We start from the raw sequence: 14,641 nt of genomic DNA, 5'->3' as shown, positions 1-14,641 counted from the left end.
GATCTGTGACTTCTACTGGGGACACAATCACACATTCTTAGGGAAATGGTAAATTTCAGTTAAAGGCTAGGAAAAATAAAAATGTAATGTTTTCCCCCATCCCTGCTTACAGCCCCCAAAAGTTCCACACACGACTCTCGGAGCTCCAGGGGCCCGAGTCAGGAGCCCCGCACTCCGTGGCTAGCGTGCAGAGGGTTGGCTCAGAAACTCTACTCACGGCTCTCAGAGCAGCCAAAGCTGCCCTGTCTGCAGCTGGGCCACCGTGGACGGAGCTGGTGATCAGTAAGCAGGAGGTAGGAGAGGGAAAGGCTCAGTTCAGAACTCTTTCCACCAGGATTCAGAGTGCAGAGCCCTGCCTAGACCTCCTGATTCAATGCCCAGTGGTAGTGCTGGGAATCTGTGTTGTAAAGAGAGCCCTGGTGATAACGTTCCCAAACACCCTTGTACTTCCCCAGGGCCTTGTCCCAAACAGGAACGTGGTGGAGGGAAAGGGCCTTGGAATGCTCTGCACACCTCCCCAGGCGGGCGGCCGGCCCAGTGCAAGTGAGAAGAGCAGCTGCTCCTGGACCCTCTGGCCCGACGGCTCTGTTGTAAGTGATGCCTGAAAGGTGAGGCCACACCGCCTCCCTCCAGGGAAACTGGAGCTGAGGAGTGTGCGGCCGGATTGGAGGGCTGGGCACTCCGCACCTCTCCTCCTTCCTGCCTCTCTCCCATACTTCTCCTACCTCCACAGTCAATCTCAATCTAGCCACGGAGGCCTGCCTGCCCATGGGCCCAGGAAGGGGGGTTAGCCACCATGAGGACGGGAAATCGCCCCAGGCTAAAGGTGCGTGTGGACCAGCAAGCCCCCTGAGCCAGCCCTGCTGACCATGAGCCACCAGCCAAAGGGCCTGAGGGAGGAAGGTGAGTCTGTCCCCATCTCCGTGGGATCACCCCCATGGTTCCTGGGCAGCAGCAAGGGACAAAGCAGAAAGGGTATTTCAAGACACAGGGACCTGGATTTGAGTCCAGGGCCTGCCACCTGCTTGCTGAGCGACTGCAGTCTGGTTATCCAACCTCTCGCCCCTCATCCGTGAGATGAAGGCAGCCTCCGGTCCTCGCAGGTCCGTTGGAGGGATTTAAAATATGTGCAAAGTGCAGTGCACAACCTCTGTGTAAACACTGAGTGGCAGAGGCAGAACCGCTAGGATCTTTCAGTCTCCTGCTGCCTTGGTTAGAATTGTCTTTTCTCAGCAATCCCCTCAGCCAGTTCCTCTGCCTGCCTGGCTGGCTGGCTGGCTGATTATCTGGGTCAGGGGGTTGTGGATATGTTCTGACCTCCCAATTTTTCCAGGGTGTCAGAGAAATGTCAAGGCTGGGGATTCTGGAGCTTGTTAGTAAAATAAAGGGAGCCAGGTTCCAGGCCAAGGCAGCTGTAAATCAGCGGAGGGTTCCCCTGGTGAAATGCAGGTGGTCCTGGGGAGGGGGGGCCTTTCCGGAGGTCAGCCATTCATCCCTGTCCATCTCTTACAGCGGGAGGTGGAGCAAGAGCGAGGTCGAGGAGTGGCTCTCCAGGCACAGGTGAGATGGGGGCAGGGGCAGTTTGCTCCTGGGGAGCCTGCAGTGCTTGCTCAGCCTGGCAGTCCAGCCACCAGCTCTTTCATATTCCTTCTTCCCTCCCTCCCCCTCCCTCTCTCTCTTAGTAAGAAACCCTCCCAAGCAGGAGGTTTCATTGGAGGGGGAAGATGCTGCATAGGGAGGGCCTGCACCAACCCCAGGTGTCAGGGGAGATGCCCAGAGTTAGTGACACTTGGAGGTGAGTCTTGGGAAGTGGTGAACCCTCACCAGCCCGACGGGCGGGAAGCTCGCTGCAGGCCGCTGGCAGGTGGTGGGGCCAGGACTTACACCCAAGCCAGCTGACTCCAGCGGGCACACTCTTTTTGTTTTTATTTGTATTTTTTATATATTTTATTGATTATGCTATTACAGTTGTCCCATTTCCCCCTTCACTCCCCTCCACCCTGTACACCCTCTCCTACCCACATCCCCCCTTCAGTCATGTCCATGTGTCATACTTATAAGTTCTTTAGCTTCTACATTTCCCATACTATTCTTAATCTCTATTGTATTTTTTCCATTACCACTTAGTCCCCTTATACCCCTTCCCCCAGCCGGCACACTCTTAGCCTCCCCAAAGTACCAGCATAGTAGTGGGTGTTCATCCCCCTTCCCATCCAGAATGTGGCCCCGGCTTTTCTGTGGGCCAGTGAGGGCTTCACCCAGAAGGGTGACCTGCTCTAGAGAAAGCCAGAGGATGTCACAGGCTGGGAGAAGACCCTCCACTGCTGTTAGGAGGGTGAAAGCCACACCCACAGGATGCATGTCCTATACTTCGTACCATGAGACATATTGCAGATGTGATGCCATTTTCTCCTCCTCCCATCCCAGGCAGGGCCCCACTTGTAGCTAAGGAAGCATAATCTTGGGGAGTGATGGACTTGGGGTGGAAGAGATCTCTTTACCCTACTTTGAGGGGAAGGGACTTGTCCTGGCCCCCACCCTGGCACACAGTCCGCAAAGGAGCTGACCCCAAGGCCTACCTCATCTGCCTCCTCTGCCAAGCCCTTCCCCCTTTTCCCCCAGTGCTCCCCCACTGCAGGGACCTGAGTCCTTGATGAGGCAGCTCTGTGACCAGGGACCATGCAGGGAAGCCAGGGCTCTGGGCAGCAGCAGGGAGGAGGTATGGAGGCAGCACAGACACCTTGACACTTCAGCTGCCCCTCGGTCACTGTCCCTCCTCCTTACTCCCACCTACCTCCCCATCCAGTCCTTACCTCCCTCCAGAGACATGACAGCAAGCACGAGAAAGGTGCCTCAGCGTAGCCGGAGCAGAAAGGGAAGGCCAGCTCCATTGGCGATGGTTGCCTGCAGGATGCTGGGGTTTGGTTCTCCACATGCCATTCCCCAGCTGTCCTCCAACCCCTGTCCCTTCTGCACCCCTCCCGCTCCCCCCACCCCAGCTGAATGGGCCGGACTTGCGGGGGAGCTTATGGGCAGATGGTCCTTGGGAAGGACTGAGATGGAAAGTTGTTTTGCCTAAGGCACAAACGTTTTCCTGCTGAAATGGGCCACACAGGCACACACCTCTACTCCCTTGCTATTTTCCCTTTCTCATAGAAAAGAAGAGGAAGTGGTCAGAATTTTTGCCTTGGGGATCCAAATGGTCAAGGGATACAGTGAAGTTAAATAATGGGAATCCATTAAATGATCTAAAACCCAGTTACACAAAGATTCCAATTAAAGCCTCCTCTGGAGTCGTCTCTGAGGGGACCTGATATCCAATTCTTTCAGCTTATATTCTACAAGGAGAAAAATAATCTCTGCGTATGCAAAGGTCTTTTCACAAAATAATTACAATTCGTTATTCTGTTAGTTGAGAAGGAGGGCCAGTGCTCCCCCTCAGCCCGCACCACTGCTGAACGTGCGAACTGTTCAGATAGCTACGTGGGAGGCTGAGCCCTGCCTCCCAGCTTGTCCTCAGCCCGTTTTCACTCCTCTGACGCCAGTCAGATCACACACTTGAGAGGCCTCTTACGTGTAAGAAGTGCGTGTTGGGCTTGGAGGCCTTCCCACTGTGGCAGCTGTCTTTCCAGTTGCTAAATTATGCCTTGTTTGGAGTCCATTGAAAACTATGGTAAAAAAAAAAAAAAAAGCATCTTGATTTCTGTGTAGGTTGGGGAAGATTGAAGGGCAAATTCAAGTTCGTGTTCTGCATTCTTCATGAACTTCATTCTGTTGGGAAATGAGATTGCAACTAAAATTGTAGCTTGGAAAAAAGAATGCATGAATTCCCCAACCCCACCATTATCTGCACAGTTAACTGTACCCAGAATACTTGATATGGTTTGTTACCAAAAAGAAAACCACTTATTATTTGATTGAGGACACACTGAGTTCAGAAGAGGAGAGTCAAACATATACTGACTTTCTTATCCATTCCTTTCAAGCAAAATGGAGCCCATCTTGGATGAGTGCCCAGGAGACCCTTCTCCTTAATCCCTGGCCCACTCTGAGAACCTGTCGCAGTCCCAGGGCTCTCCTGGGGGTCACTGCTGCGGTGACACGCACTGCCTCGCACTTGCTCCCACGTCTTTGGAGGGAGTGGATTTGTTTCTGGCTCCATCTCCCCTCCAAGGGGGGCTGAGCCTCCCAGAGCCGTGGAAGAGCATCCACAAGACAAGCCCATCACCACTGGCTGCTACTGACCAGCTTTCTAACTTGGACAAGTCATTATTATGTTCAAATAATCCTTCTTCACGTTGTCTTACCAGAAACACCTCCTTTCCCATAGGAGGTGAGAAGGAGGAGAGAGGTGTTGGAGAAGGACCGGGTGCAGGAAACCTGCCCCCCCCCCCCCCGCCACATACATGAGGACCTGCCTTTCAGTTGTAAATAGCACTCAATACCTCTTTTTTAAACAGAATATCCTTCTATTTATTTATTTATCTACTTTTAGAGAGAGGGGTAGGGAGGGAGACAGGGAGAAAAACATCAACATGTGAGAGAACCATTGATGTGTGAGAGAAATGTTGATCGTTTGCCTCTCTCACACCCCCAGCTGGGGACCTAGCCTGCTGCCTAGGCATGTGCCCTGACTGGGAATCGAACCAACGACCTTTCGGTTTGTAAGTTGGCACTCAATCCACTGAGCCATACCAGCCAGGGCTCAATACCTTTCAGCGTACTTATTTACACCAGTTATTTCATTGTCCCCCACAGTAATAGCAGCAGTTGAAAACTGAGTCCCAAAGACATGGAGATTTTTAGTGGTGGAGTCCGGCCCCTGCTTAATGCCTCCTCTTGCCTTCACAACAAGTGAAGCCACCACAGCACAGATGTGCACAGGCACTGCCCTCCAGTGACCGCAAGCCAGTGTCCCCGCCCCACAGCAGTCTCTTCAGCGCTGCTGGCAGGATCCACCCCTGCCATCACACCCTGCAAAACATTCTCCAGTGCCACATCCTCAGCCTCCAGATTCCAACCCACCTCCCCACAGGCATCTACTGTTTTCTGGGTAACCGGTCTCTGCACGCTCCCCATCCCAGCAACCGATCTTACTTGAGACCCAGCGCTGCCTGGGTCACCCCTACCAGACCCTTCGACATTTCCACTGGGGTCTCTCGATCCCCTGTTTCCCTTGCTCACAATCCCTCTGGGCTTGTGACCACCGCCCCCTCTCTACCTCTACCCCTTTCTTCTCTTGGCAAACTCCTGTTCATCCTTCAAGATGGAAATGCATTTGTGAGGTGTCTTCAGCCATTCTTATTATAATCCGTCACTCTGTTTCCATGGCCTTTTTTCTTTAGGACGCCATTTATTACACAACACATGTTCATCTAATTTATGGTTGAAAGCTGGCTCCCTAAATATCAAGAACACAATCTGCTTGCTGATACGACAAAGCTGATTTATTGCTTACACCCAAAGCTGATTGATTGGTTACAGGCAAAGCTTCAGCAGGTCTCAGAGAGAGGGAGGTAAGGTCAGAATGGATTGAGAACTGAAAATTTGATTTAAGGCAAGTCTTTCAAAGTGGGGGCTTGGTCAGGATTGGGTAAGAATCACAATACAGCAAGGCCAGGATTTTGCAGCAAAGCATTCCAAAAAAAAAAATCTTAGGGTGTGCATCATCTGTGATGCTTTTCATTGAAGTGTTGATGCATCTGTGGGAAATCCTGTAATGAGCCACGTGCCTGGGCACGAGATTCCTGGAAAAACGAAGCTGTGCCAGTGAAGACGGGCAGAGCACAAAGTCATTTTATATAGACACTGAAGTGTAGTTCGGGTTCCCTGTGTCCAGGCCAAGCATGGGACAGATGGCTTCAGTCCTCACTCTGTCCTTGTGGTCATTCTGCAGCCTGAGCCGAGCAGTTTCAGATGTCCAGAAAAACTGCACAGAAAATACAGACAGTTCCCGTATACATTCTTCTTTCTGTCCCTCCTCCCTCCCCCCAGATTGCCTTATTATTAACATCTTGCATTGGTGTGGTACATTTGTTACAACCGGTGAACCAATATTAATACGTTATTATTAGCTGAAGTCCATTAGACAGTTTACGTTAAGGGCCACTCTTTGTGTTGTCTGTACCAGTTTTGACAAATGCGTAATGTCGTGCACCCACCATACAGCATCATACAGACTAGTATGTCCTAAAAACCAAATGCCCTTTGCTCCACCTATCAGCCCTCCCCCTCCCCGCCCTGCACTCTGGGCAACCACTGACCTTTGCACTGTCTCTACAATTTTGCCTTTCCCAGGATGTCATCTAGTTGCAATCAGGCAGTTTGTAGTCTTTTCAGATTGTCTTCTTTCTCTTAGAAATATGCATTTAAGTTTCCTCCTTGTCTTTTGATGGCTCAATAGCGTATTCTGTTTATTGAATAATATTCCATTGTCTGGATGTTCCACATTTACTTATTTATTCACCTGATGAAGGGTACCTGGATTCCCTCCAATTTTTGACAATTACAAATAAAGCTAATATAAACACTTGTGTGCAGGCTTTTATGTGGATGTAACTTTTCAATTCATTTGTGTAAACACCTATAAGTGTGATCGCTGAAGTCCACGGTAAACCTATGTTTAGCATTGTGAGAATCTGCCAAAACTGTCCAAAGTAGCTGTAGCGTTTTGCATACCTGTTAGCAATAAATGAGAGCTTCTTTGCTCCACATCAGAAATTGGTGCTGTTAGTGTATCAGATTTAGTCATGCTAATAAATATGTAGTAGTAGCTTCTTGTTTTAATTTGCAGTTCCCTGATGACATATGATGTTCACTTCTTTTTATATGCTTATCTGCCATCTGTGTATTTCTTTGGGGAGGTACCTGTTCAAATCTGTTGCCCATTTTTAAACTGAGTTGTTTTCTTTTTTTCATTGTATTTATTTATTATTAGAGAGAGGGGAAGGGAGGAAGACAGAGAGGGAGAGAAACATCAACATGCGAGAGATTGGTTGCCTCTAGCATGCCCCCATCTGGGGACCTGGCCTGCAACCCAGGCACATGCTCTGACTGGAATTGAACTGGTGACCTTTTGGTTCGCAGGCTGGCACTCAGTCCACTGAGCCACGCCAGCCAGGGATAAACTGAGTTCCTTCCTTTTTTTCTCTAAAGATTTTATTTTTATTTTTTTTTTTAGAGAGAGGGGAAAGGAGGGAGAAAAAGAGGGAGAGAACCATCTGATGTGTGAGAGATACATTGATTGGTTGCCTCTGGCATGTCCCCATTTAGGGGACCTTGCCTGCAACCCAGGCATGTGCCTTGACTGGGAATCAAACTGGCAACCTTTCAGTTCGCAGGCCAGCACTTAATCCATTGAGCCACACCAGCCACGGCAGTTGTTTTCTTATTGTTGAGTTTTAGTAGTCCTTTGTATGCTTTGGATACAAATCCTTTGTCAGATATGAGTTTTGCAAATGTTTTCTTCCAGCCTGTGGCTTGTCTTTTCATTTTCTTAACAGTGACTTTTGCAGAACAGAACTTTTTAATTTTAATGGAGCCCAACTTATCAAGTTTTTCTTTCATGAATTATGTTTTACGTGTCATATTCAAAATGTCTTTGCAAACCCAAGATCACCTAGGTTTCTTCTTATGTTATCTTCTAGGAGTTTTATATGTTGCATTTTACATTTAGATCCATTTTGAGTTAATTTTTGTGAAAGGTACAAGGTCTGTGTGTGGATTATTATTATTGTTTTGCATGTGATGCGATGTCCAGTTTGTCCATCACCATTTGGGGAAACATACTGTCTCCACTGAACTGCTTTGGCTCCTTCGTCAAGGCTCAGGCGGCCATATTTATATGAGTCTACTTCTGGGCTCTCTCTTCCAGTCTATTGGTGTAATTGTCTATTCTTTCACTAATACCACACTGTCTTGATTATTGTAGCTTGATAGTAAATCTTGATGTTAGATAGTGTCTTTCAACATTATGTAGGCTGTTTTGGTCCTTTTGAAATTATTCAACCCAGCCAATCCTAACCCTGCTTACTCTGCCTCACCCAATCCTTCCCTCGGAAACTACAACAAAAGCTCTTTCCCACATTTCCCCTCTCTTCCTCTGCCCCCTGACTGAACCTGTGCCCCCCCCCCCACCTGCACAGCTGTGTTGAAGATCAGGACCTGAGCTGACTGCTGCTCTAACCTCCTATCCTCTCCCTCATGCCAGGCAGGGGCACATGAGGGGGAAACCCCCTGGAGAATGGAGCCAGCTGCGCCCTTCCTGTCTCAATGGTTCCATCCTACCAAACAGAGGCCTAGACATGGCCTTGACCCTGGGGGTCAGGAGATGGTTCAGCTTTGACTTCAAGGGACAGCACACCCAAGAAGAAGAAAGGCATATGTCTAGACCTCTGCCTGAGGATTGGGAAGGGTGTGTAGGAGTGTCAACCCGTCAAAAGAAGGAGACATTAATCCTCATCCCAGACCAGGGGCTCCAAAAGAGGTCTTCGGAGCCAACAAGCTCTAGGAAGCGCCTTAAACACCTGAGTTCTCACAGCTGGGGGCACTGTCCATTTCATGCCCCTGCAGGTGACAGGTCTGGAAGGGGACCCTCCAGGAAGCAGGTCCCCAAAGCCGAGGGTGCGGCAGGCAGGCGTGGAGGCTCTCCCGACCAGAAGGACCGGGCCAGGGGCACCCCAAGGCCAGAGTCCCCCAGGAGGAGGCAGGCGGAGCACAGGAGACACCGGGAAGAGCTGAGGGAACTGAAGCGGAGCACCACCCAGAGGACCCGCGAGGGGAAAAGGAAGAGGGATGGGAAGGCTTCCCTCAAGGAGCAGAGAGCACCTTCAAAGAAGGGAAAGGAGGCATCAAAGAAGGAAGAGATGTGGAAGCAACTGAAGAAACACAGGTGTGTTGTGGCTCTGATTCAGGTGTGTTTTCATACATGCTTTCTTTCTCCTGCTGGTCTTCCCCCTCTTCTCGTGAGAGCCTGATGTCCTGCCACGCTGGGAATAGGCAGCCCCTGCTCTTTTCTCCGATTCCTATTGGCCCCGTCCACCTCTCCCACTTTTGCTCCCAGTTTCGATAGGACAATTCCTTCTCTTTGCCTCCCCCTTTTGCTTTCCTCACTTCTCAGGATGTTTGAGGAATTCCTGTCAGTAATGGGTGGGGAGGCTTTTGAAACAGTTGAAGGTACAAGGAGCATGGTGAAATGGACACTCCTTCCCCCTGGGTTCCAACACACCCTCTTTGCCCACACTCTCAGTCCTTGTCCATGGTACCCGTACGCCTCTACAGAGATAGACCTCAGGCTCTCAGACAGGGCCACTGAGTTCTTCTGTCACCATGTCACCCTCCTTGGCTCAGCTAGGCCTTTTGTCTACTGTCTGGTTTTCCCTGGACATGAGCATGAATGGGGTAAAGGATGCACAGTGCCCTTAACAACTTAAAAGAACTTGACTGCATCATCAGTGGGCCCGGGACTTTTAGAGAGAGGCTGCACCATCCCAAACAGACTGCCAGTGTCTGGATGATAGATATAAAGTAAGGGGCACAGGCAAGGACCCATTTGTGCCCACAGCAGGGCACAGAAAGATGAAAAAGACTCAGCTCTGCCCCGCCCACCCCCAGATGCTGATGGACTTGTAGGGGAGACAGTACATGGGCATCAGTCACCATAAGACTAGGCAGAAAGTATTATGCACTTAGAAAGGATGTGATTGGGGCTGGGCACCAGGGCTCCTCCTCAGAGAAAATAGGCATTTCAATAAGCCCTCTTGAAGCAAAGGTGGAACTGGAAGAAGCAATGACTGAAGGCCCCCTAGACAGAGGGCTCCCCAATGCCAAGACCCCAAGGCAGATATCATGGAGTGTGCAGGAGGTGTGCTCAGGGCTTTCCGGTGTTCAAGGGTTAGGGCCCCGCCCTCCGCACCTTCCTCCTATGACTTCTCTGTTGCCCCTCTGGAGTGCGTCACACGCTAAAACTCACGCAGACTGCTGCAAACTGGCCTTGAAAACCTGTAGAAGTCAAAGCCCACATCCTGGTACTTCCATGAACGAACCGTGCTGAGCGGGCTGCCCTGGCAGAACTCTTGTCCAGCCCCTCCCTTACCGGGCCTCTGTCAGCTCCGCTGAGAGCCACTCTTCCTCTGGTGGAGGGAAAATGCGAGAAACATGCATGGGAATTTGAATTCTGTGGCAGCTGGAAGTTGTCTGCAGCTGTGGTGGCCAACGTGACAGTCACCAGCCGCAAGGTGGGCACTTGAAACATGGCTAGTGTGACTGAATTTCCCATTTAATTCAATTTTAACTTGATGTTAATCAGAGTTGTCGCAAGAGTTAGTAAATCTACTTACTTAACTTGGACCAGCAGATATAGTTTTGAAATCAATTTTACTTTAAAGCTAAAGCATTGCTCTTAAAAATGAAAAAAGGCAAACTAATTTTGTCAATGTGAATGCAAATGTCAGAAGAAAATTATATTCTGTTGCTTGATTCATTTATCAGGAAACTTTTAATGTATGTTTCAAAATTTGGGGCATGTGAACCTACTTTTTCAGTTATAAGTTTCATGAAATTCAAATAAGATCAAATATGCTTAATGAAAATTTAATGTCTGATTTGACAGGCACTGTGAGAGCAAGATGAACACCACATTTTGAAGAGAGTACAAAAAGAATGTAGAATATCTCAATAATTTTTCTATTGATTGCATGTTGAAGTGATAATTTTTAATATATTAGATTAAAAGAAAGGCATTATTAAAATCAATTTCACCCATTTCTTTTCACCATTTTAATGTGGGTACTAAAACACTTAAAGTCACAGCATGTAGCTCGCACTACACTTCTACTGAGCAGTACTGCGTTAGAGTGTGATATGTGGGGAGGACTCAGAGAAATCGAATTTGGGGAGGCACCCCTCCCAGCGCCTTGGGCTGCAGTACAGAGTCGTGGCCCCTTTAGACAGATGGTGGGAGCCGCTGAGGGCTTCGGGGCCAGGGTAGGCCCGCCCGGGGCGGTCAGAGCCATGACTATCAGGCTCATGGCCCGTCTGTCCTGCTGCGGGTTCCTTTAATTCCACCCTCATCTCCCTTCGCTCTCCCTTGCTCCACCCGGCTCTCCTCCAGGTCATCCTCCTTGGCCTCCAGCGCCTCCGGTGGGGAGTCCCTGTCTGAGGAGGAGCTGGCCCGGATCCTGGAGCAGGTGGAAGACAAGAAGAAGCTCATTGCCACCATGCGCAACAAGCCCTGGCCCATGGCGAAGAAGCTCACGGAGCTCAGGTGAGCAGGTGGTGGTCAGGCGGAGCCTCTCGATGTCCCGAAGCCTCCACTCCTGATGGGCGAGGTAGTGCCTTCGTCCTCTCTGCCCCAAGGGAGTTCGTCAGGAAGGAGGCTTCGTCCTCCAAAGTGCTTTGGTCCCCTTCGGTCCCAGCACCAGCACAGTGCTGAGGGGGGTTGCCGTTATAGCCAGGACGTGTGGGCTGTGACTGTGGACAGAGGCCCTGCTGTTTGGCCAGCATGGAGCAGGGCCCAGCTACAGAGAGAGAATCACGGAGTTCCAGTCCACACCCTACCCTTCCACTGCCTGGCTGCACCCTCTGTCTCACCCCCACCTTAAGTGGTGGATTCTGCGCTTCCCTCACCACCCAGCACAGACCTGCCTTTGGGGTGGGGGCGGCTTTCTATGACTCCCCACGCCACACCTGAACAGGTTCAGGCCATTCTTGTGTTCTAAGCACCCAGAGTCTCCCCACATGCAGCACACTCACATTAGTGGGGAGCAGGGAGGGGTCTGCCTCCGGTCCTCACGAGTGGCAAACACAGGGCCCAGCTTGCAGCGGTGCTCCATGAACACTGTGCCGGCTTCGCACCCACGTCCCCCAGCCCCGGTTTCAGCTCAGCCGCCTCTCTGGCGTCCACGTGACAGCTGCCACACTGAGCATGTTATGTCTCCACTGCAGTTCCGAGATAAGAGCAGGAGTCACATTGCTTAACTTCTGGTTTTTCATGAAAAAAAAAATTCCCCCCCAACATTACCATTTCCCCCAAGTCTTTCCTCTACATTTCTGCTGCAGATGGGGGTGACACCCCCTTCCCTTTCCTCTCTATAAGCCATTTTCCCCTGGCTCCTCTCACACCTGAGTTTTCTCATGGATCAAGTCAACTGCCTCCCCTTTTATTAGGTAGAAAAAATTGGTGGTTTTCTTTTAAATCATCACCTGAAGACCTATTCATTGACTTTAAACAAAGAGGAAGGGAGAGACACACAGAGAGAAACATCACTGTGAGGGAAAAACATCGGTCGGAGTCTTGAACCGGCAGCCTAAGTGTGTGCCCTGACTGGGCATCAAACCTGCAACATTTTGGTGTGCGGGTACGACACTCCAACCAACTGAGCCACTCGCGCGGGGCTGGCAGTGTAATTTCAACTCTGTTTGCACCCAAGAGCATAGCAAGGATGCCGGCTGCACAAATGCAGTGCAGACCCTGACAAGGATCCTGGCAGAGCCGACTCCACTGTCTGCAAAGTATTGCCTTGCCTGCTCCACAGCTACAGGAAGAAATGCCTCCCTGGGCGCCTGCAGGCCGGCGCTGACCCACAGAGCTTTCCGGGGTGACGGAAATGCTCTAACGCTGCTCTAACAAAGTGGCCACATGTGTCTGTGGAGCACTTGAAAAGCAGTTAGTGTGACTGAGAAACTGAATTTTTTTGTTTTATATTAATTTATTTAAATTTAAAACATCACATGTGGCGCAAGACGAACAGCAGGTTTTGAAGACAGAACAAAAAGAATGTAAAATACCTCGTTAAATAATTTTTATATTCATTGCATGTGGAAATTATGTTTTAAGTATCGGATCAAATGGCTACGATTTGGGCCGTAGGTACGGCTCGGGGCAGTGGCTGTCCTCCATTTGTCTGAGTCCCGTCCCTGTTCCCTCGGGGCCTGCTTCTTGGCCCCTCAGCCGGAGCACCGCAGCCATCTGTTACTCCAGCAGAGCCTCCTCCCGCTCAGGTGTCACCGAACACATCTTTTATTAACAGTGGAAAAAGAGCAAGCCTGATGCTTAGGGAAATGAGATCTCCAGCTGGCTGGAAGTCTCGGGGACGACAATCCCCCAGGGCTATTCAGCTGCCCAGAGGAGAGAAGTCTGACACACCTCCTGTTCCCCACAAAGGGCATGAGAGAGAGTGTCTGCCCTTGGTGGAGGCGAGAAGTACCTGCGGCCTGGAAAGCTGGAAAGAATGTCTCTCTCACTTTCTCACTGGGGCAAGTGTCCCCGGCAAACAGAAGTCTCCTCCCACACTGGTCTGCGAATCCAAAGGTCACCAGTTCTATTCCCAGTCAGAGCACATGCCTGGGTTGCGGGCCAGGTCCCCAGTTGGGGATGTGCAAGAGGCAACCACACATTGATGTTTCTCTCCCTCTTTTTTCCTTCCTTCCCCTCTCTAAAAATAAGTAAAATCTTTTAAAAAAAAAAGCTGACACATTTCAAAAAATGTATATATTGATACATTGTGGAGCCATCCTAATACAACCGCCTGATAAACAGCCTTGGAATTAATGCCAGGTTAGAATGTGGCTTTGACATATGTCAATGGCCCGCACTTGGGAGATGGCGGAGGTTCTGTGCATCGAGCAGCTGCAGTGGGAGCTGGAGCAGTAGCAGCAAGACACACAGCTCCACCACGCCTCCAGCATGGATTGCATTCTTCTTCTGCTTGTTTGGGTTTATCCAGTAGCTGCTGGTAAATTGGTTCTCCAGGGGACAGAATGGGGGAGCCCTGCTTTTGTGGCATTTGCTGATTTCCATGGTCTAAATGCTTCCACCAAGGCCAATTTCAAGGTCCCAACATTTCAACAAATGTTTGGCCATGTTCCTGAATAGCTAACAATAAGTTCTCAAGAGCCAGTCCTAGCTAGCTCCAGCACACCACCCCAGAATAGTTCATTGATGCATGTATTTCTCATCCAACCTTCTTTGTTCACTCACGTAGTCACTCAACATTCATGCAGTCTGCGAAAATCTACTGAATGCTGTATTCCTCTTCTATCGCTGCTGTAACAAATCACGAGCTTAACAGTTTCAAACAGCGCTCACTGGTTTGCTCACAGCTCTGCACGGCTGGAGTCTGTGCTCAGGATCTCACCAGGCTCAAACCAAAGAATCAGCAGGGCTGCAGCTCCCAGCTGAGGCTCTGGGTTCTTCGAAGTTCACTGGCTTGGAGCAGAATTAATTTCCTTCTCTTGCTTTCACATGGGGCCCGCCAACAGAGCATCAGAAATTGTCTCGCTTCTGCTTTTCTTGACTTCCCCTTCCGCTGCATCTCTCTCTGATTCTTCTGCTGCCCTCTTCTGTTTTGAAGCGCTCATGTGATTACAGTGGGCCCTTCCACATAATCCAAAATCATGTCCCTATTTCCAAGTCTGTAATATTACATCGGCAAAATCCCTTTTGCCATTCATGAGTGTACCACCAGGGGGCGAAGATCACAGGGCCAAAATTCTGCCTACAGGTGCCTACCCTGTAGCAAGCCCTGTGCTTACATTTGGGAATGTGGGGACAAAATCGACAAAATGCCCTTCCTTCATGGAACTTACATTATGCTCAACTAGGAGTGTAAAACCACGGCTTTCAGCCACATGGGCACCCTCA

At 50.0% G+C, this 14,641-nt stretch overlaps 1 protein-coding gene across 1 annotated transcript in view; it reads left to right on the top strand.

Moving 5' to 3' along the window:
* The first annotated feature begins 869 nt into the window (after window positions 1–869).
* Window positions 870–14,641, top strand: part of TMC2 (transmembrane channel like 2) — a 58,743-nt gene continuing 44,971 nt past the window's right edge. Inside the window, exons 1-4 of the mRNA XM_028524850.2 lie at window positions 870–903; window positions 1,513–1,560; window positions 8,572–8,890; window positions 11,111–11,263. Of these exons, the coding sequence (XP_028380651.1) occupies window positions 870–903; window positions 1,513–1,560; window positions 8,572–8,890; window positions 11,111–11,263 (554 nt within the window). The remainder of the gene's footprint in view (window positions 904–1,512; window positions 1,561–8,571; window positions 8,891–11,110; window positions 11,264–14,641) is intronic.

Source organism: Phyllostomus discolor, chromosome 9, assembly GCF_004126475.2.
Source record: "Phyllostomus discolor isolate MPI-MPIP mPhyDis1 chromosome 9, mPhyDis1.pri.v3, whole genome shotgun sequence".
Classification (NCBI taxonomy): Eukaryota; Metazoa; Chordata; class Mammalia; order Chiroptera; family Phyllostomidae; genus Phyllostomus; species Phyllostomus discolor.
This window is presented reverse-complemented; position numbering and strand designations above follow the sequence as displayed.